Source organism: Aphelocoma coerulescens, chromosome 19 (assembly GCF_041296385.1).
Source record: "Aphelocoma coerulescens isolate FSJ_1873_10779 chromosome 19, UR_Acoe_1.0, whole genome shotgun sequence".
In the NCBI taxonomy this organism is placed as follows: domain Eukaryota; kingdom Metazoa; phylum Chordata; class Aves; order Passeriformes; family Corvidae; genus Aphelocoma; species Aphelocoma coerulescens.
This window is the reverse complement of record NC_091032.1, coordinates 8,069,091-8,090,953: the sequence shown is the minus strand read 5'-3', so window position 1 is coordinate 8,090,953 and position 21,863 is coordinate 8,069,091. Positions and strand designations below refer to the sequence as shown.

Below are 21,863 nucleotides of genomic sequence, written 5' to 3'. Positions count from 1 at the left end.
GTTCCCAATCTCTGTCTCACTGATAAACTCCCCACAATACCAACTGTCCAAGCTGTATTTTAGTGAAAAGAGCAAAACTTTGCTTAAATCATTCTGCTTCAGGACTTTGGCTGTGGATGAAGGCACAGGGGCTGCCCTGCTCATGTGAAAATCTGGAGGGGATGCAGTGCACCAGACTGTGCTGGTGGACAGCTACCATCTCCTCATCTCCCCAGGGGCATGGATTTGAGTAGGTCCTGAGGCCCTGGTCACTGATCAGGATACACCTGTACATGGTCCATTTACAGGGTTGTAAATCCCCTAAATAAGAAGATAGTACCAGCCTCAAGTAACACACAATTGAACATTTAGAAAACCTCCATCTGCTGCATAAAAAATACAGCCTTTGATATTGGTGCCAATTAAAACAATTGCATTTACCATTCACCCTTTAATGTTTGCAGAGGGCTTTGGAAGCCCTGTGCTGGTACAAGCAGTTAGGTGTTGCCTGCTTTGCAGAGGCAATGGATGAAAAGCACTGTAAAGATAAAAATCCCAGAAGTGATTTATCTGGAGTGAAAAATCTAAAGCTGACACTTGAAAGTCCAGTGAGTTTCCTGGTGACTCCAGACAGTTTGCTTGGCTGACAGGGCAAAATATGAATTGCAACTGTTTGTAGAGGAGCTTCTTTGGGGATCTGAAAACCCAAACAGCTATTTCATCTTGCTTTGACAGAAATCCTGTAGTTACATTTGAGCTGTTGCTGTACAGGCTAGAACAGAATCCAACTCACTCTCACGTGGCAGGATTGTCTCCACGCTATTAACTGGAATAAGGATTGCTTTGGTTTCAGTGAAGTGAGCCAGAGCAAAGCATGGTCGTACTGGGAGCCTGAATGCTGCACAAAGGATCAAAACTGCACTAAATTAATTGCTGTGAAAACAAACTTTACAAATCAATGGGATGGGAAAAGCTTAGGCCCCACTGGAGACTCTGACAGAGGCTGCCTTGCTGACAACTGAGAACTTCAAAGACTTACTTTGTCCGTATCACTTTTCTCGATCACAATCTCATCTGTCTCTGCCCCAGTTTCATCCTCCAGAAAGGGGTTGGTGGAGGGAGGTGGCACTTCTGGCTTCTTCTGTTGGAAAAGAGGAAGCTTCTTAGAGAACAGGCAGTTTTGTGCCCTCTGGCACACAGCTGCATCCATGTTTTGCTTTCCTGAGCCCTTCAAAGCACTGCCCAGCAATTTGCCTCCTCCCACCAGAGGTGATCAGATCCTGGCTCCCTCTCCATCCCTCCCCAGCACACTCCATTCCTCAGCCCCTGCTCTGTTTGCACCCACACTGCCTGAATCCTCCCTGAAGGGCCATTCTGACCAGTGTCGCATTTCCACTCTCCCAAACCTCACTCCAAAGTGTGTGGTCTCTGCTGGGATAAACCACAACAGCAGCTTCAAAACCTTACCTGCAATAAACCCCAAATTGCTGCTGCCACTGCTTGTCCCCCCTCTGCACTCACCAGCCAGCTATTTATAATGGTGGCCTTCATTTTGGGTATGAAACAGGGCAGATGATGACAGCCAGAGTGGCACAGCCTCTAGGCATGTCACAAAGGGGGAAACATGGGGTTTTCTGTCATTTGAAACCATACCCTCCCCTTCTGTTTTCCTCACTTATAACAACCCAGTGAAGCCAATTTAATTAAAGCTGCAAATTTTGTTTGAAATTTGTCAGAAAAAATAAAGCCATATTCTTGAGAGATCTAAATTCAGACAGGAGGAAAAACCTTCCAGGACTTCCCTTTTTAATTAGCAGCACCCACAGCAAATGACAAATGGGTCCAGCAGGCTTTCCTTGGAGGCTGAATTATCACATCCAAGTAGGCTTCAAGACACCAGCTGGACAGAGAAGCCAACCTCAAACCAGAGTGGCTTCTGAGGCACACATGCTCTGTGCTCCCAGGGCACTTGACTGACAGAGCTCTGGGCTGAGATTCCAGGCAGGAAAAGCTCAGAGATGGCTCCAGAGATATTCCCTGAGTTTTTTCTCTTGGTTCTGCCTTTACAATCTACCAAAAGAGACAAAGCAGAAGCTACCAATGTCCCTGCAAGCCAGAGTGACCCAACAATGTGGGACTGAAAGCTGGCACCATATGGGGAGTGTGTGGTAACCAGAAAGGAAGAGAAGAGGGGACTTTGAGTTATAATGTGTCACTGACACGTAGAGAACAAACACTACAAGGCAGTTACTACACCATAATCACTCCGTGGTTCTCCATAGCTATGTGGATTCAAACAGCACAGGACCCCAGGAGAACCAAAAAAAGTACACAAGCACTGTGTTTTTATTCTTGTGAGCCTTGTGCCATCTTCTCTACAGTCTACACAACCAAAAACCACTTTTCCAGCTACAGGACACTGAGCAGAGTCACATTAAACACCCAGTGAAGGAGAGGCTGCAGGTGACACCTTTTGTAGTCTCCACTACCTGAGCTATGTGTGAGAGGGTTTCTTTCTCCTGAGAAAGCTGCTGAGTAAAGGACTGCTCTTCAGAAATCCCCTTACCACTGTGCCATCAGCAAGAGTGCAGCCTGAGAAGCGCTTGGCCAGGAGCCCTTCAAAGTTGGTTGTTCTCTGAATTGCAAACAAAAGCAATTTCACCTCAATCTCCTTCGCCCTCGTGCGCATGATCTTGGAGAGCTCTGCCCTGCAAGAGAGAAGGGATATAGAAAAAACAAATGTGGTTTTCTATAAAGATCTGAAACCTAACACTGGAACTCAGTCCATTCCCCACAGAGACTTTCATCACAAAATTCAGGCTAATTCCTAAGAGGCTCTCTAACATAAAACTGCTTTGCAGATCCCGTTTCAAACACAACCACAGTTGTTCCGAGCTCTGTGGGTAACAGGACCCCATCTCCTAGCAGCAGCCAGTTGGGAAAGCCCTCAGGATCCAGCCTTGGGAAGCACTGGGGTCCCAGAATAAAGGCAACGGTGCTACTGGGACTCCACCTGGCACCTTCCTCGGTTTCCCTGTCTCTGGCTGGCAAAGAGCCTGGCCTGAGGCACGCACACCACAGTCAGCTCATGCTACTCCACTTGGCCTGAAATACTACTGATTTTTACCTCTGTTACACTGAAAATTGATTTTCACATCGCTTCAATTTCTCCCCGTTTTAGCGACGCTTCTTGGGGTCTTTCACTCCTCGCTTCCTTTAAATCAATTCCGCAGAGATATTTTGCAGCCTGCTTTTAGACGTGGATCAGTGTGGCAGGAGCCAAGCCAGCCTTTTATTTCCAGGAGCTGCGTGGGGCTCACCTGGTGACGTGGCAGAACTCCACGGCGATGCGCTCCGTCATGCACCACTCCGCCGGGAACATGCGCCCGTACTTCTCCTCGTAATCCACCAGCTGCCTCTTGATCCAAGCGTAGCGCCGGTCGATCTTATCCAGCCAGGCCACCTGAATCCCATGGACAACAACTTTTTTTAGCATCAACAGCATCTTTAGCAGCAGCAGTTGCTAATATTAAGAACTGTGCTGCTGCTGCTGCTGCTCTGCAGAGGAGCTTGGGTGATCCATCAGAGCTGATTGGACATCTATTAATATCCTCTGAATGCTCCAAGGGGAGGTTTAGATTGGATATTAGGAAAAATCTCTTCACTGAAAGGGTTATGAAGCACTGGAACAGGCTGCCCAGGGAATTGGCTGAGTCACCATGCCAGGAGGGGTTTAAAAGGTGTGTGGATGTGGCACTTAGGGACAGGGTTTAGCGCTGAGCTTGGACACGGTTGGAATCAAGGATCTTAAAGGTCTTTTCCAACCTAAATGATTCTGGGATTCCAAGTGCTTAAACACATGCCAGACTGAAAATCCTATCTTGTGCGAATTAAGAGAGCAAGTTCTGTTGAAAATGAGGATAACAGTACTCCTAAATCATGCAGAGATTATTGAAAACTCAATCCAATAATATTTCATTTGATCCCACCCTCTTTGTTTCACAGACAGAGAGGTTAAAGTCAACAGTGGGACGAGAGTGCAGGAATTCCTGGATTCTTACATTCAACTCACATTTAAACTCCAACTAAAATTCTTACAACCTGAGCATGATGGGATTTTTCCCCTCAATAACTGTGCTTTCTGGTCAAGAAGTAGAAAGATTAATCCAGAAATCTTTGATGGAAAAATGTTATTTAAACTTAGGTAATTTAGCCTTTCTCTATTCTATGTCAAACATTTGAAATTGATAAAATACATTTTGATCTAAAGGTGAGTTTGGTTTGTGTGGGTTTTTTTTCTCCAAATTCAAGAAGGTTATGGTAAATTTTTAAAAAGCTGTTAGCATCAGGACAGGAAGTCTAAAAATTAGATACAAAGATAATTAACTTCCTAGAAATCCCTCCCCCTCATATTTCTAAGCATTTTGGGGTGTTTCTTGTTTGTTTGGGGGGTGGTGGTGTTGGGTTTGCAATTTTCAGAGTTTCATTTTTCAACCCTTCGCAGGGCAGGAAATCAACCTGACATGAATTTATTTCTTTTCTACATGAGGGGAGAAAACATTTCTAGTGATGATATAAGAAACTGAGGTCTAAGGTGGGAGGAAGCCATCCTGGCAGAGATAACACCGACTCACAGCTCATCAGCCACTCCAGATCACACCCACAATCAGTTTCCAAGCCCTTGGGATTAAAACTTTTCACCACAGGAACCTGTGGAAGCGTGAATTTTGGGAACGCCAGCAGAGCAAAATGTGAAATCCAAATGTAGCTTGCTAAGCTTCCCTTACATCTTGATTTTCCTGGAAAAGGACCAGATACTCCGAGAGATGTTGTTTAATAAATTTCTTGATGATTTCCTGTTTGATCCTGGGATCCAGGACATTGGCTACCAGGCAGGCATCACGTAGGACATTGCTGGGCCCACCAGTCCTCTGTCAAAATAAACAGGAAGAAATGATTTCAGGTTAAAGAAGTTGAATGGGTGATTGTAAACTGTATTGCATTCAGGTTATCTTGGGTTTATCCTTTCCTATTATTCTCTTTGCTGCTGCTACTCTTTAGTTATTGCTGCACCTTTCTTCTGCTGGATGAAAACTGAGCTGCTTCCATTTCACTGGCCGTGAAGTTGTTCCATGGTAAAGACAGAAAATTTACAAACTTTCCTTTAAAAAAGGCTGTTTTCGTGCTGCTTCACATGGACACAGATCTGCCCTCCACCAACTGTTGCAAAGAGTTTCCTCATTTCTGTACTTGTCAGTTGGATGAAGAAACGAGCAGAGCTCATACTTTGAAAGACAGAACCGGTGTTTCCTTGGAAGTAAATTTAAATTCACACCTACTTACTCCCTTTGCTGTTTGCAAATGTTTGGATGCACAATGTTGGGGAAGCACAGTTGGTGCCTTAGCCCCAGCCGTGGTTTGTATCTGTGCTGAGTAAACCAGAGACAAACTTGGTGGCACTGCATCAACAGCCAGCCTGTGCTTGGCTTCCTCTGGACAAAACACAAATTTTTGTGACAAACAAATACCCAGGGACTGGGTGAGACCCCAAGGAAATCCCAGTGGGGCTCCCCCCCATGAATTAGTGGGGCATTCCCTGACTGGCTGCAGCCCTCTCTGCAGTAGCTGTGTGCAGTGTGACAGGGGAAGGGTGGCACTTCCCTCCCACATTCCTGACAGGAACGAGGAGAAACCACCCTTGCTTTCTAAAGGAACTGCTGAAACAGGCAGAGACTAAATCGAGAGGAAAAATGAGACTAGATCCAACAACAAGTATGCTGAACAGCTTTCAGTGACACTTTTCAGTGGGAGGAAGAGGGAAAGTGAGAGCTTTACCTTTGTACCTTGAGAAGGAAAGGCTTCCTCAAAATCAGCCAGGATCTGCTGCCCCAACTCGCTCTGTGCTGCCTTCACCCTGAGGGGGACACAGAAAGGGCTTTGGTAGTGGCTCAACAACCTCCCTGTCCCATTGCCTGCAAACATCACTGCCAGGTGACTGAAACACCAACAGCTGCATGAAGGTTTGTCAGGGATACAAAGGATGCTGAAGAGGAAACATCCACACTAAGAAGGTCTGTGTGTCAAAACTGGGAGTGTTTGCTCCTTGAATGACAACTCTCCACAGCCCTGACCCCTCAGCTGCAGCTGAACATGTCCTGGATTCTCCTGCCCTGCTGCCATTTAGTATTTTAATAATATTTCAATAAGGGCCAGTTAATCAGCTGAGAAATCAGCAGGGCTCCTTTAATGCCAGCGTGATCTACATTTAAATTCATTTACGTTGATCACATTGCAACAGAAATATGTTTCCAACACGTAAAAAGCTTCACAATGTCCCAATCTTCACCATGAACCTTTCACAGTTCCAGGTGTACTGATCCACTTCTAAATGAATACTGTTGGCAGCAGTTTTATCCTATAAATTCTCCATGTCTTAGAGAAGCACAAAAGAGCAAAGGTATGAAACGGGAGTAGAATAAACCACAACCTTGCTCTTTATTTGGCTGAGAGAAGAAAGCTTCCAATTTCCAGAAATAAAAGTCAATACAGCTTAATTGATACTTCTAGGGAAATGGAAATGCCTACACACACTAGAAAGTGCCAAAGCAAACACTGATGCACTTCTATCCCTCTGCAGCCCTTGAATTCTTCCATCAGTTTTTATTATACTGGAAATGCTTTCAGGGCTAAACTGATCACTCAAAGCAGTGGATTTTTCCACTGAGATTGATACTTTAGCAAGACTGGCGACATTTACTGTTGTGAAAATGTTTGCTCAGACTGTGGGGAGAAGACTTGGGAATTTTTTTCATGCTTGTTTAAGGCTCCTCCACCTTATCAAGGGATGATCTGCTTCTTTAATCTTCCCATTTGAGTTCCATTAGTAGCAAAAACCTACGGGATGATCTGACAATGCTGGATTCTTTCATGGTGCCAAAAGCAGAAAATTCTAGTCCTTTAAAAGTGATGGCTGAAATATAACTTTATATCTGTGATTTAACTGGATGTACAACCTGCCTTCCCCAGGATTTATTTACAGGGATTTTGTTGGAAAAGCTTCCTGCCTGCTATGTCAAACATAATTCTCGCTTAAGCTCTCTGCTTCACAGGAATGTTCAGAAACTCCTCTGCTCTTCCAGGTGAAGATCCCCAGTTAACAACTTCATAACTGGGAAACAAAAGGAATTCTCATAGACATTTAGATAAGAGTGAGAAATTTAATCAGTAAGGATTCAGCTACAGGTTTACTCCTACTTCAATTCTACAGGAAAGCACTTGCAGTTCATGTGAGAAAGCATTGCAGAACCAAACCCTTTGATTCTCCAGGAAAAGAAGGAGGGCAAAAAAGCCAAAAAAAAAAAAAAAAAAGACACTGAACACAGACTGAAAATTTTTATCTTCTAAATAATCAAGAAACAAGAAGTGTGTAGAATTAGGAGTCACAGAAATTAATGAGCTTGTATAAACAACTGGAAGCTGTTAGCAGTGATACGTCTTTCCTTATGAGTGGCTGTGGGGACCTTTCTATTTGACAACAGCTGCAGTGCAACACAGTGGAGGCACTGAAAAGAGCAGCAGCCAGATTCCTAAAGACTCAACAAATTTAAAAGAGCCTCTGTCAAGCAGTTAAAAGCCCTGTCCACAAGCTTTGTTGTTTTAGGCTCTGATTCAGGAAAGTACTTAAGGATAGTCTTAATGGGGATTCTCGTATCCTTAAATGAAGAAACTTGCAGGAATGCCTTGCTCAAGTAGGATGTTAAAAATACCTATTTTTTAAAAAATAGGTCCTGCATAAAAAATCTCTCAAAAGCAGACAGGGAGAATAAGTTTGAATTTTTTTTTCCCCTTCATATTTTCTAAGAGAGGGTCAAGGCAGAGCCATTCAAGTAGCCAAAAGTTTAGGGGTGTGTGTGAGCAAGGACAGGGAGCTCCAGTGCCCTCCCAGAAAATATCACTTTTTATGTAACCACACAGACAGACACACTCAATTATTTTCACAATTATGAACACGCACCCAGGAGCAAGAAAACCTTTCTGCCACCTCTGTAGAGCTCAACTACCTCAGGCAGAAAACACAGGGGGCACTTGCTTTAGCCAGTGGAGATTACTGCCCCTGTGAAAAGCTGCCAGCTTTTCAGTAATTCAGAATATTCTCCATGCAGTGGAAACTGCAGAGATAAAAGCCCCGACATTCAGCACTGAAGGAGCTCCCTGCATGTGCCTGAGTGTGTGTGTGGAACCACTTGCACAAAGTCAATTGGCTCAGCAAGCCCAGATAAGAGATTTAGGATCTCTCAGAGCCTCAGGTGGGCTTGATAAGGCTTCTTTCCCTGGGCAGGTTCCCCCAGAAACACGCTGGGATGTCCCAGCAGCCATCCTGCATCCCACACAGCAGGGAATTGCCTTTTCCTGGGGTTGCCAAACCCTCTGGTTATCCAGCTATTAATGATTTCTGTTCCTCTGACTTTTGTTTTATTATTAGTGGCTTTTGTTCTCCGTTTCCCCCGCCTTTGAAAAATAAAAACAAGAAAACCCACTGCTATGTTTCAAATGACATTCAATTACTAGAAACCACAATTCCTTTAGCCAAAGCTACCAGAAATCTTAAACCACGCCTGGCAGCTTGCTGAGATAAAAAGAGGCTGAGCCAGCCTGCTTTCCTGTGGCAAACTTATAATTATCTTTCTCCTAAATACTTTCCAGGCTTTTTTCCACTATCTGCTAGGCCTGCAAGACCACTTTTATGGGTGGGTTTGGGACCACTAATTGTGCCTCCCTCCACAGACAGAAAACAGCAGAGGATTGGGAGATAAGAAAATATTCCTGTTTACTACAGCAACTACCAATGCACCGCATTAGAAGTTGTTTTAGGAACACTCTTAGGAAAATATTTACATTTGGATACGAACTGTGACATTTTTACATCAATACTCAACAGGATCAGCACAAGAAGCCAACTAATTGAGAGTTCAGTCCAGGTTTCCAACGAATAATTACAGGATTTTTGTTTGGTTATCTTCAAAGGGACAGAACAGGTGGAAAACAGCATTAAAAACACATCATTACTTCTCACAGCATCCAGAAACAGCAACCTAAATTGAATACCCCATGAAAAGAGCACATCCAACACCACCGAGCAGGCACTTCTCCTTCCCATGGTTTCCCATTCATACTTGGCTTCACTCCATTCACACCATGAAAAAAGAGGCTTTTTATTTCAGAAAGCAACAGAATCTGCTCGTTTAGAAGTGTGTATAATGGGCTTATTGTATATAACAGACATTGGTTACTGTCACAGGTCTGTGCCAACATCTACTAAAGCATTTCTTGCCTTCCCAAACATCCTAGAGGCTTCACTTGTACCATTAAAACAAATCCATGAGATATCAAACCCCAGCAATTTCACAGTCTAAAAATATCCCTGCAAGAAGCCAGGCAAACTTCCTCTGATGTTTCATGAATCACGAAAGGATTTCCAAGCAAAAGAGAGAGAAAAATCAACTCCAAACCAGGCCCTAGCACACAGACATGGAGTCAAACTCCAAAAAGCAGAATTACGGTGCCATGGACCTCCCTGTAGGAATTTTCTGCCTGGATGTGGAGCAGTAAGGAGCTCCCAGCAGCACCCCAGAGCAGCTCCTTTTGCCCCACAAGCAGCCTCCTCTATCACTACCAGATGGTGCAGCTCTCCCTGTATAAACACTGCAAGGAAAACCCTGCCGAGGCAATTCTAAAAATAGGAGGAACAGACTTTCTCGAGCTTTTCAGATCCTTATCTTGAAGGCAGAATAAAACAAAAGAAGTTTTCCTCCACGTCCTTGCCATCTCGATGGTGTGACTCGAAACCACCAGGCCTTTTAGCACGAGCCTGAATTGGCTTTTGTAACAATCAGCAACTACAAAAGTGTTAAATAATCATCCACCAGAAAGGGAAAAAGAGCCAGAATTCTGGACCAAGGCTTAACTTATATTTGGCCTTAAAATGGCCAATGACAGCAGGTTTCTGCCCAAAGGGCATTACCACTCTGGAAGAAAATGAAGCAAGCAATCTCTCTGAGCACAAGGTTGGACTAGACAACAGCCTCAACTCAGAAAAGCATTGACATATGTTTACATTTCCTTGATGTTCATGTTCATTTAAGCAAATGCTTATGGTCAAATGCTTTGTTAAACAAGGCCCCATCCCTCTCTCTAGATCCAGAGAGGATTTTTCTTTTGCTCTGTTTCATGGATTCCATCTGTGTTTTCTGGAAGAGGTATCCACACCATAAAGAAAGTCCAACAGATTTACATGAAAACATTACAAACAAATCATTCAAACTCCGTTTCCATCACTAAACAACACAGGGAGCCAGCTGCTGTCTTAGCAAAGGGAGTCACCAAAAAAAAAAAAAAAATTACTGTGCCTGGAAGACTCCTTCGAGTACATCTGCAATGAGCAAAGTCACCTCAGGCAGGGACAGCAATGTCCCCTACAACAGGGAGGGCCTTGTTCCCTCAACTCCCAGCTGTCACACCCCAAATTGAAGCCAAGACCAAGGAGAAATAGTGGCTTAGTGACCACTGAGCCTTCACCTGCTGCTGCTGAGGGTGGTGGGGACTTGCCATGGGAGTTGCACCAAAACTCACCAAATTAAAGCGTAACTCTGCTTCAGAAAATCAAAACTGTACAAGCCCAGCAGAAGAAGATTGGCTATAAGCCTCAAATCTCAGCAGAACTGGGCAACGGGAGCAGGTTTTGGCAGAAGAGACTTAAGGTGCTCAGAATAACCAAGTTTGGCAAAGGCACAAGGAGAAATCCTGCCTGTCTAAGCCCTGGGGCTCTGCAGGCTGACAGCAGCTCAGCAGCAGTTCGTGCTGAGGCAGAAGGGGGCCCCAGACATCACCACGTGCATGAATAGGTTTGTGCTTCATGCCAGACTGCTGAGCCCCATCACTGAGCTGAACCAGAGCAGGAGAAGGCATCTCCTCAGGGCTCCCCACAAACACCTGCACGTGAAGATCACACAGAACAATCTGCACTTCCACAGGTTCCTCCAGGTAAGAAAATGAAAAGCCAGCCAGTAAAAAGCACAGAGCAAGCTACATCCACACTGATTACTGTTATTTAACAGAATGGGCTACTCCAGATTTGAGCAAACTCTGTCCAATTTTAACCTGTTTGTTTTGGCTGTAAAGAAGCTCCGAGGACCATGTCCAGACTTCACATCCTTGAGACTCTGGATCTGCCTAAGACATTTCTTACCCTTCCTTCCCAGCAGGAAAGGAAGTGCTCAGGGTTTGAACCTTTTACCTTTCAGAGAGCTGTCGAATCTGAGGGATCCCCATATATTTGTTGAAGTGCTCCAACACATTCACGACACCTTGAAGAAGGTTGGCAACTTCCCCATACTGTCTCCTCCTGGTCATAGCCCTGCAGAGGAAATTAAGGATTTACAAGGGCAGATTCAATGAAAATCCTGGGTGGTAATTCCACAGGTTACTTCACCCCCACTGGGTCACGCTGGTCCCTGTTGACATTTATTTTTCTAAAATACACAGCTCTTCATTAACATTCCACTGCAGCATTAAAATTTCACTTAACCCATGCTAAAATAAACCAATCTGGCACACATCTAACAATGCCTCAAAAAACCAGAAATGTCAAAAGCAACACTTGGCAAGGAACATGTAAACTACTGAATGCATCCGCTTCCCAGTATGGGTCCGGAGGCAGTAAATGTTATTTCACTGTAATGACCTGAGTGAAGCCATTCGTCATTACACACAAAGTGTGAGCTAAAGCTTCTCTGGAGGAGAACGATGCTGAAAAGCCATTAGCCTTGACTTCTCTGTTAATAACTTTCACAGGGAACTGACAGCGAAAAAAGAAAATCAAGTTAATTTGTTTTTATGTCATCCTTTAGGATCATTCCAGTGGAGACAGCAGGCTAAGTAAAATTTTATTCTCAGCGCTTCACGAGGCGGCGTTCGTGCAGGATTTGCTACAAACCGAGAACAGGCTGTGCAACTTCACAGATGCAACATGTACAAAACTGTATTTTCCTAGACTGTGTGTTCCTCAAGCCTATTAAAAAAGCCACAGTGGATTATTAGAAATATTTAACCCCCAATTCATACACAGTACAAGCTGTAAGGTTTCCTTAAACTCGGGCTAGAAAACTAGAGTAGACCTTTACCAAAACTCATTGCAGTTTTTAGATGCAAGACTGATAAAAATTCTCCAAATTCCCAAGAGTTAGGAATCCTAATGGGCTGCCTTACTCCTCAATCAAGCCAGACTCATTCCTTATCACCAAGGATCAACAGAGCAATTCAAGCAATCAATGCTGCAAACTATTAAACACAACAACACAGGCTGAGGGTCACTCACAGCAACACGGAAAGGATCTGCCAGCAGAAATCCAGACTGTGAAGCAAAATTCCCCTCCAAAAAACCAGGCAGCTGTAACAGACCCATAGAGAACACTGCACAAACTTCACAACTCAGCAGTGGTGTCAAAGCACCACCAAAAATACCCACACTTACTCCAGAGAATCCACCCCCCCTGCCAGCATGTGGAGGTGGTTGAGGGTGGTGATGGAGGTGGTCAGGTGACGCTTGGCATGATCCAGCTGCTTGATATCCCGGGTGATTTCCTTCACCTAGTGAATGAAAAAGGATTCTGGTTAAATATCAAGCCACAGCAATAACATTTTCAGGAGAGAAGAAGCCACTCTCCCCTCTTTGGGACTGACAGAGGTGTCAGCTCAGCAGCCCTGTGAACATTACAGGTTCAACACAGGCTCAGGAGGAAATTAGCAACCAGTCAGGACCAAGGACAAAAATGTTACTGACAGGAAAAGCCAGTGTCCCCTCCCTCACAAAGTCCAGAGAGAAAGTGCTGCTCACCATTTGTTCAGATTTTTCAGCCTTGTCTTTAATATCCTTAATTTTACCGAAGAGCTGTTGAATGGCTTTCTGGGCTTCTTCCAGGGCCTGGAAAAGAAACAAGGTCAGAGTGGAAAGAAAATCTGCATTCAGTTTTCACCTTCCTAAGAAATACACAGTTGCTCTTTACAGTCCCTGGGGCTGGGGCAGTGCAGGGGAGCAGCTTTCTTACAAAGAAAACATCAGCACAACAAAAGTCAGTGTACCATGTTGGAATATTGAACCTGAGTGGGCCAGGGTTTCAGTATCCATTTTACAATAATGCTTTGGCAAAATTTCATCAAGATATTCAATGAAAGCAGCTCTTTAAGGTTACTGGATTATATTTTGACACACTAAGTGTGGAAAAATAGGTAGAACTCCTGATCAACGCATACTTAGAGCAGAAAAATGAAACCTACACAAGACTCTTATGCTCTTCATTAATTATAAATAAAAAATACACATATAGAACACTGAGTGCTTGCCTAAACCCCTTGCTGAATTAGCAGGATATTATCCTGGTGGAAAACATGACGCTGATTCCTTTGGAATGGGCAGCTCAGCCTCCCACCCACCTGCAGGAGGAATGGCTCTTTCTAAGCACAGGTTTGGCAGGTAAAGAGGTTAAGCCCAGGAAATGGATCTCACCTGGATTTTAGTGCTATTTTCTGTGGCACCTGGTCCCTTTTATTACAACCATGGCACACCCTGACCTCACACAACCAGTGTGAACCACACGTGGATTCAGTGAGCGAAGCCACATGTCCAAAATCACATGTCCAAAATCTGCCTTCTGAAGTAATTCAACACGTTTTGCCTTCCCAGTCTGATAACATTTCCAGCTCCACTTTGTTTCCCGCTGTTAAGTGGGCTTCTATCCCTCTGTTTTTATATCCAGTCCCATGACCAAGGTTACAGCACAAGCTACAAGTTCCTTCAGCAAATAAATTTAACACATCTTCATTTGGAAATGGATGAGGAAACTATCTGCCAGCAGCTTTTGCTGGAATATAGCTGGGTTATAATAAAAATATAAAAGTTGGAGATGGTTTATAAATAATTTTCCAGAGGCTGGGGGGGAGGGGGAAGTCTCCTCTGAAATATCTTCTGAATCATGTGGAAGTTAACACTTTATCAATTGGTGTCACAGAGTTGCCAGACAGATGTTCACTGAGGGACATGAACACACAAAAATGTGCAGGGTGGCTGCACCAGGGCTGAACACCCCCAGCAGCCTCTCCTTGAGCACCAGTCACCTTTAAGGATGAAATTTTCCCCTCCATTTAAATGCTTGTGGATAAAGTGCAAAGCAAAGAAGCAAAGAATGCTCCTTTCAACATCTTTAGCTCTGTCTTTGTACTCAGGCCTGCAGCACATTACTCAAGTGGGTTATTAAGCAAGCAGCAATGGTCCTGCACAGTCTGAGCTTTGGATAGGTCTGTACAAAATTAAAGAATCACCCTGAAATTCTTCACAGGTGCCAATTGCTGTGTTTCCCTTTGCTTCAGCACTAATGGCAAATGCTAATTTTTCTGCATGATCCCAGGGAAGTCAGAGCTTCTTCAAAAGAACCTATTTTTCTGATGGTGATATTTAATAATATTGTGATAAGAAAGAGCAGAGACCATTTACAGGAAAGCGGGTGAAGAATTTGTTCCTGCTGCTCAGTGGAAAGCGGCAAACTCAGGGTGGGCAAACTCCCCACCTAAAAACTGCCCCTGGAACACTGAGCAGAGGAAAATGGGATTCTGTCCCCGAGCACTTAAATCTGCTAAAAATAAGGCAAACTGGTGTCATCACTGGTCCTGACACTTTTATCTCCTTAAAAACTCTGGAAAAACACAAATGAGACACCATGTGCTCTGCCCCATCTGATGAATTCAAGAAGTGTGATCTCCTCCTGTTGGATGAAACCAACATCTAGGGCATGAAAGTAGGTTTAATTGCTCAAGGTGTAATATTGAAGTTTATTAATGTAACTAATGACTATTCTTTCAGGTGAAAAAGAAGAGGGGAAAAGACAGCCACATTGAAGGCTACACTGTATTGGAAAAAATGCATTTCCCTTCACACTCTGCTCCTGCTAGAACAGCGAATCATGAATTTTTAAAGCATTTTCTTACTGCTTTTGTTACTATTTTATTAATAGGTTTGTTTTGGACAGAAATTCTAAGGAAAAACAATATCAAGAGGATAGGAATTGCTTTTATTCCAGTCTATCTAGTTCCCATGATGGATGACAGGCAGCAATCTCCCAGCTGTGGCCCAGCACAGGGTTCACTTTGCATCACTAATTTATTGGTTTCCTCATCAGTGCAACTGGGAAACATGTAAATGTTCACACCCCAAACAGCAACCAGGAGTGAAGTTACTGCATTTCCTTTCCTCCACCAGCAGTTCATTCTGGGGGCAGAGGACCATGAACAAATAGAGAGACTGGAGACATAATCTGTTGTGGTTATACGAAACAAGGATGTTGAAACGAAGGTTGCGACGTACTGCAAAAACACCATATGACTCTAATCAACAACTGAGCCTGCAAGCTACAATTAACCCATCAGCATTATTTATTCAACTTTGTGCAACCTCTGAGTCCCAGCACCAGCTGAGAAATACGGTGTGGAGAGGGCTCGGCCGCCGAGAGGCAGAGCCAGCGGTCAGCGGCGTCCGAGGCTTTTTCCGGAACGTTTGACCCCGGGCTTCCCAACTGCTCTGACAGCTGTAAATTTAGCAAAGAGGGCAGGACCAGCCATGGGGGGAGAGGCTCCAGACAGAGTGCTTAGTACAAGGCTTCAACCACGGATCACATTCCTCCTTCTGTGGTGTAGTGTGTCCCACACGTCCTGGATGCAGGAGGGAAGCAGGGGATGTGGGGTGTCCCGGTTCCAGGTGTGTCCTGGTTCCAGAGGTGCCTTGCGGGCACTTCCCAGCAGAAGCAAGTTCCAAAACCACCATTCATGGAGAGGAACACACAAGTGGATCCCCCAGTTTAAGCCCACGATGTGTTTTCAGCCATCCCTGTTTCTCACCCAGTATTTATGCAGTGGGAGCTCTTGTGTTCGCAGCAGAGAGGAAATGCAGAAAGCTGAGACGTCGCACACAGGAGGTGGAAAACCCAACTCCAGCTCACAGCCAGAGCCCAGGTAAGCTGGGCAGCCAGTGAGCAGCTCTGCTGTTTGCCAAATTCTCCAAAGTTGGAGGGAAAAACACAGCCCATGAATGGGCTACAGCTCTGCAACCTCCTTCACCTTGAGATGCGGCAGGAAAAGACTCCAAAGGCACGGGTGTAAAACAATAGGGAGCAGAGGTAAATCATGAATCACTGAGAGACTGCCTAAAAAACAGCTTTCCTTGGCATTGTCCCAAGCAACTCCTAAGGTCAGACCACACATCATTCCTTGTGTCACCTTTTCACACGAGATCATCCAAGCAGCAAAAGGAGGGAAGAAAATAACCCAAGCGAGAGGTGGGACCAGACTATGACTTGTCTGTTAAATTTGGAAGTGATGCATTCTTTAAAAGGTTATGTTCCAGTGACTTACAGTACCAGGCTGACATTCATACACACAAAAACAGTGTTAGCAACATTTATTCCAGCCAAAAAAAAAACAGCCCAGTGAATTACAGTCAGTCTCTCCAAATCCCTGCAGTGCTGCAGATGGACACAGCCTCCTGCTCCCCTCCCAGCCCAGGTACGGAGCTGTCACATCACTCCATCACCCAGCAGCTCATTAGTGGGTGTGTTAATTTCTAAATACCTCTTCGTGCATCTTATTGGGAATCTTGTGCAAGAAAATACTTCAATACCAGGAAATATGCAAATAGGAATTAAGAGGCCTCTGTGTTCCTAGAAGATGTCACTGAACTGGAGGGAAAAACAAATTTTCAGATGAAATTTCCTTGCTTGGGGATTAACTGAACTAATACTGTTTTTTTCCCCAGTAATGGTTAAAATACCTCCATGGTTTCTATTTGCTTGCTGCTGTTGTGCTAGAAACATGTTATTTTTATTTGATTCTAGCCAATATATAGCTCAATTGAATGTTGTTATTCACATCAGAAAGCTGCCCTCTACCAAGTGTTTTATAGACACTTGACATCTGCCAAATTCACAGCATCCAAATGTATTTTTAATGTTACAAATAGGGCTGTGGTCATGATGCTGAGAATTTAATGCTCTGGCCTGGTCCCTGCTCTTGAATACCGAGTGTTAATGCTTCTTTCATTTGCTGCCACACTTACAGCTCAGATCAATGAAAATCTAGACCACAACTAAAAATAAGTTCCCATCCCCAATTCTCTGAGGAGCCTCAGCTGCGGAGATTTCAAAGAAACCCTCACACACTGGAACCAGCCTCACAATTTCTGCTCCTGAAACCTCATACAAACGAGTCCCTCCAGAATGAGAAAGGATGGAAATATACTTTGATTCTCAGACTGATTTCACTTCAGAGAAAACCCTTAAGTTTTACAGCCAGGGATAAACCACTGCAGCTGAAGCCTGGGCTTGTCTCAGCACAGGACAGTGCCAGCTGATTTCCCTGAGCAGACAAACCTGAAGGGCTCAGCACCCTGGGGGTTTGATTTTAGCAGATTTCTACCCTGGGAGTTCAGCAAATAGTACATAACTACTACAATTGTCACTGAAGGAGACAGTTTTGTGTCATCAGCTCCAATCCCAACCACTCAGGCTGCACAGGACACTTTATATCAGCAGATTACATCCCACACTGTACGAAGCTTAAAAGTGCTGTAGCTGCCCCTTCACTTAACCCCAAACTGTGCTTGGAAATCAAACCCCACGTTCTCAACAGCTGCACAAACACTGACAGACACACAGGGTGAACTGAGAGGTGATTTCCAGGCAGTTCTGGTCAAAACCTTGCAGCTTAACTGCTGAACTGCACCCCTGGGCTGGTCCAGCACCTCTGTGAGCTGTCAGTTTTTACTGCATCGCCCAGCCCTGCACAGAGGCGTCTGCAGCACCAGAAAGGTGCTGATGTGCTGGGACAGAGGTTTGAGTGGTTTTGCTCCAGTGAGTAATTTTACACGGGTTTTACAGACAGGCACCTAATCTGCACCAGAGCTGTGTGGCCGCTTAAATGCTAATTGTGGAAGTTGCACAACCTAAAAAAGCTTCTGGAGCTTCATCAGGCTTGGCCCTCATGGTTCAGCTTCATCATCACCTCATGGCAGGCTACTACTGGCAGGTGAGCAGCTACAGCCTTGCTCCACGCCCAACATTAAACACTATTATCACGCAGCAAAAACTCCCCGTGCAGACACTCATTATCCTCTTTATCGATTTCAGAATAGCCAAGCTGTGAGTCTCTGTTGACACCCTGATTGCAGGTGTTTGCTGCACCTCCCTGTGCCCAGGACACACCTTGTCCTGCAGGGCCTTGGATAACCGAGTGCCCCTGGCAGTGCTGCTCACCCTCACTCCATCCTGGAGCTGCCTGGGTCTGTTTGATCAGAGGGAAAGCACATTAAATTTACTTGGGAAGTCTGTAAATGACTGAGGGACTCCCGCTGATTTGTGTACTGATGTGTTTGCACACTGCAGTCGGTGATATTTGCAGTATCAGAGCCACATCTGCAACAGCAGAGCTTGACTTCTGTGGGGGGTAAGTTTAGCAACAACTTGAATTACATCAGATTTTGCAAGGTGAATTCAGATCCATGTTCATACGCTGGTTTGGGTTGGGGTAGAGTTGATTTTCATCACAAGTATGGGACTCTTCCTCTGCCCCAGCCAAAACCAACACAGGTTGAGACCTTAAAGGCAAATATAAATGGGGGGAAAGGACAACCACACCAGGAACCCTCCAAGCAACCAAACCTCCAACCCTCCAAACTGAACTGCTGTCAGTTTACCTGCTGTAAGCATGGAAGCAACACAGCTGGAATAAACGTGACCACACACCAATAATGTGAGACAACAACAAAAAAAAAAAGACAAAAGAGGGAAAAAAGTAATTTTAAATATCCACAGCAAGACACAATCTCCTCCCTGTTGGAATTCTATTTTCAGGCTGGGTTTCTTGCTTTGTTGGCATCAAACCCACACTTGACCGGTCACAGTGCAGCTTGCACTGCCTTCAACACCACCAACACCAGCACCGGCCTCTTGCCAGCACAAACACAACCCCATTCCCAGCCTCAGGCTGCAGGACAGGCACATCCCCACTGAAGCACAAGGCAAGGTCAAGCTCAGACTTGCTTCTGCCTTGCAGCAGATGGCAAAAGTTATGCCAGAATGAGAATAAACAGCACTACTTCTTGCTGGCATGCCATTCACCTGAAACCCTGTTCACTGAACGTGTTCTGGGCTAGAACAAGCTCAGTGTCTCTACAAGGGAAGGACATTGTCCAGCTGTCACAATTCACTAGGGAAATGACTCTGAATGAAACTCACTTTTGATTTATTTTGGCAGCTCAGCTCCTGCTTATTATTCATGGGTTACAAAAGAATATTATGGGACTTTAATCACTCAGCTGGAGCCTTACAGAATCTGTGTCACGACTTTTCATAAAATATATAAAGTCACACAGCTTAAAACGCCATATTTAACCCCAATCCATTCACCATCTTAAAAGGTATTGAAATCTAACACAAGTCATATTTCCTATGCTCACATTGCAGAATAATGACGCATTCATTAAAAAAATCCAGGAGATAAAGCTTAGCCAGGCAGGAGAGAATGAATATAACTAAAAGATGGTGCTTACAACATCAGGGATTGTGACACCAAATAGCCCCCAAATATTTCAGAGACTTAGGTTTAATTAGTTATTAAGAGCTTATGACAGTCAGTGCTGTTCCAGCAGCAGGGGCACATCAACACCTTCCACGTGAACCAAACCTGGGCACTGTGACCAAGGCAGCAGGACTGGAATTTGATTGCTGGAAGTGAGCATGTGTTTAAATAGATAAACAAATGGCAGGAAGGAGGTAGGAGATCTGCAGGCACTGACTGCCTCAGTTCAGCAGGAAACACAACCTGCAGCCTGAAGAGCCACCCGCACACAAGGGCCTGCCAGGCTGACACTGCCTGCACCCAGCCCTCACAAAGCTGGAGGGGACAAGCCACTGACTGGCTGTCACCATCCACCAGCTGCCCTGAGGCTCAGGACACTGCTCAGAAAAGCAGCAGAGGACCCCACTCCCACTTCCCTCTGCAGCACCTGCATCCCTCTCTTCTTGCACTCACTGTCCATCTTCATCTCCTCCTTCCTTCCTCTATTGATTCTCCAAAGTGTTTCCTGATCTCTATTTAAAGAAGAGAAAAACCAAAGGAGTATTTCACGTACTTCCAGCTATGACCTTGTCAAACCCACAACCTGTGGGCATTTTTCTCTGCCAGACACAGCCTCCTCCTTCCACAGGCTTCAACACTGCCAGACACTGCAGCACACCCAGGGCAGGGCAGGCAGTTGGAGTCTCCCCAGAGCTGCAGAGCCCAGATGTTCATTTTCCCATGCCAGGAGAAAGGACAGCCCTGGCTGACCAAAGGATGGGATGGCCAATTGAACTGTCTGGGCTCAGGCTGGACAGCAAGGATATATTCATATTATTTGACCACAGCAGCTGCCATCCCTTTTCTTGTACTGCTGGAGTTATGAGAAAGAAAATATATATCACTGTTTTCATGGAGCAAAACAAAGAAGGAGCCAACCAAAGCAATCCAAGTTATCAGCCAGTATCTTCAGCCATGAGAAACATCCAAAGCTTTTCCCAGCCCAAGCACATCCATTTGCTCTTCTAGTTAACACCTAACTTTGTTCTAGCACTAATTGAGCCAGACCCTAATGGAGTCAGACACATTAAGCAGTAAACCCCAATTTTCTTTGAAACACAGTCCTTACTTGATGCAACTTCAGTCATTTAGGCATGTTGTGTGCACAGGGCAGGAAGGGGAAGATGGACCAGAGATAACAGAAAAGAGTTTGTTGGGTTTTATTCAGATTCAAATCCATTTGGGATCCTGGGACTCCTCTGGGGCTCTCAATTCTTTCCAATATGGATTTCAGCTGAATCTACCTCACCTTTGCCCACCCAGGCACCTCATCCTGGTTGCACAGACACTGTCAAGGGTTAAACCAGCAGCAAACGCAGAGGCTACTTATTACAAGGACAAAAGCCTGATAGGTGAAGCAGCTTCAGCCAAACAACCAGTAAAGGCATGTCAGCAACTGTCAAAAAAATTACAGCCAGTCCATGCAGAAGCTCCAGCAATAAACACAGCTGAGGAGTGACACACCGAACCGTACGGAGTGCGTTAAACGCTCCGTGGAAAAATCTATGGGAACTTTTTCTACTACACCCTAGGGCAGAGAGGAAATTATGCCACAAATGGACTGCAGCTCTCAGCAAGGTCAGCCCACACTACAGTTCAGCAGCAGCAGCTCTGAGAAAAAAACCTCACAGAGGAAAAATCGCATCGCACAGGCTCCCTAGAAACTGTTACAACTGAACCACAGCAGCTCCTGCATTCCCAGCCTCTCCCAAGGCATCCAAAATAGTCCAAGTCTGGGACTCCCAAGGAAAATTTTGTTACGCCCTACAGAGGAATGTTCCACCCACGGCTGTTGTTTCCTCCCATAAAAGGACCATTAGTGAGATAATTGCTGAGGTTCAGGGCATTGTCTGCAGATTTTACTGAAATATTGCACCAGGAAGGGGAAGCCAAATGAGCCAGACTATTTTAAGGCTTTTGCATTTGGAGGAAATTCTAGGGCAAAATTTCAAAAAGGCAGATGCTTTGAACCGAGAAACGCTATGCTTTGTGGAGAAGGGGACATTCCTGTCTTTAGAGCTGCTTAAATAACCCTTGTGGGGCCACATCTATTTGATGGCCTTTATTTTTAGACTCAGAATCTGGTTTTTCAGACACCTTGCTGCTAATTTATACACACACGTGTACGTGAGCAAGACTGCTTGGGGAACAGTTTAAAAGCTGATAGACTA

At 44.8% G+C, this 21,863-nt stretch overlaps 1 protein-coding gene across 5 annotated transcripts in view; it reads right to left on the bottom strand.

Moving 5' to 3' along the window:
- Window positions 1-21,863, bottom strand: part of VPS53 (VPS53 subunit of GARP complex) — a 60,010-nt gene that overhangs the window by 29,546 nt on the left and 8,601 nt on the right. For 2 of the 5 annotated variants that reach the window (XM_069033205.1, XM_069033208.1), the window contains exons 5-12: window positions 12,872-12,958; window positions 12,509-12,624; window positions 11,273-11,392; window positions 5,815-5,893; window positions 4,767-4,910; window positions 3,300-3,442; window positions 2,546-2,687; window positions 1,019-1,120 (exon numbers count right to left, since the gene is read on the bottom strand). In XM_069033205.1, the coding sequence (XP_068889306.1) occupies window positions 1,019-1,120; window positions 2,546-2,687; window positions 3,300-3,442; window positions 4,767-4,910; window positions 5,815-5,893; window positions 11,273-11,392; window positions 12,509-12,624; window positions 12,872-12,958 (933 nt within the window). Of the gene's footprint in view, window positions 1-1,018; window positions 1,121-2,545; window positions 2,688-3,299; window positions 3,443-4,766; window positions 4,911-5,814; window positions 5,894-11,272; window positions 11,393-12,352; window positions 12,478-12,508; window positions 12,625-12,871; window positions 12,959-13,311; window positions 13,330-13,377; window positions 13,464-21,863 lie in introns of those variants that run through there. The other 3 variants (XM_069033206.1, XM_069033207.1, XM_069033209.1) reach the window with 3 other exon arrangements.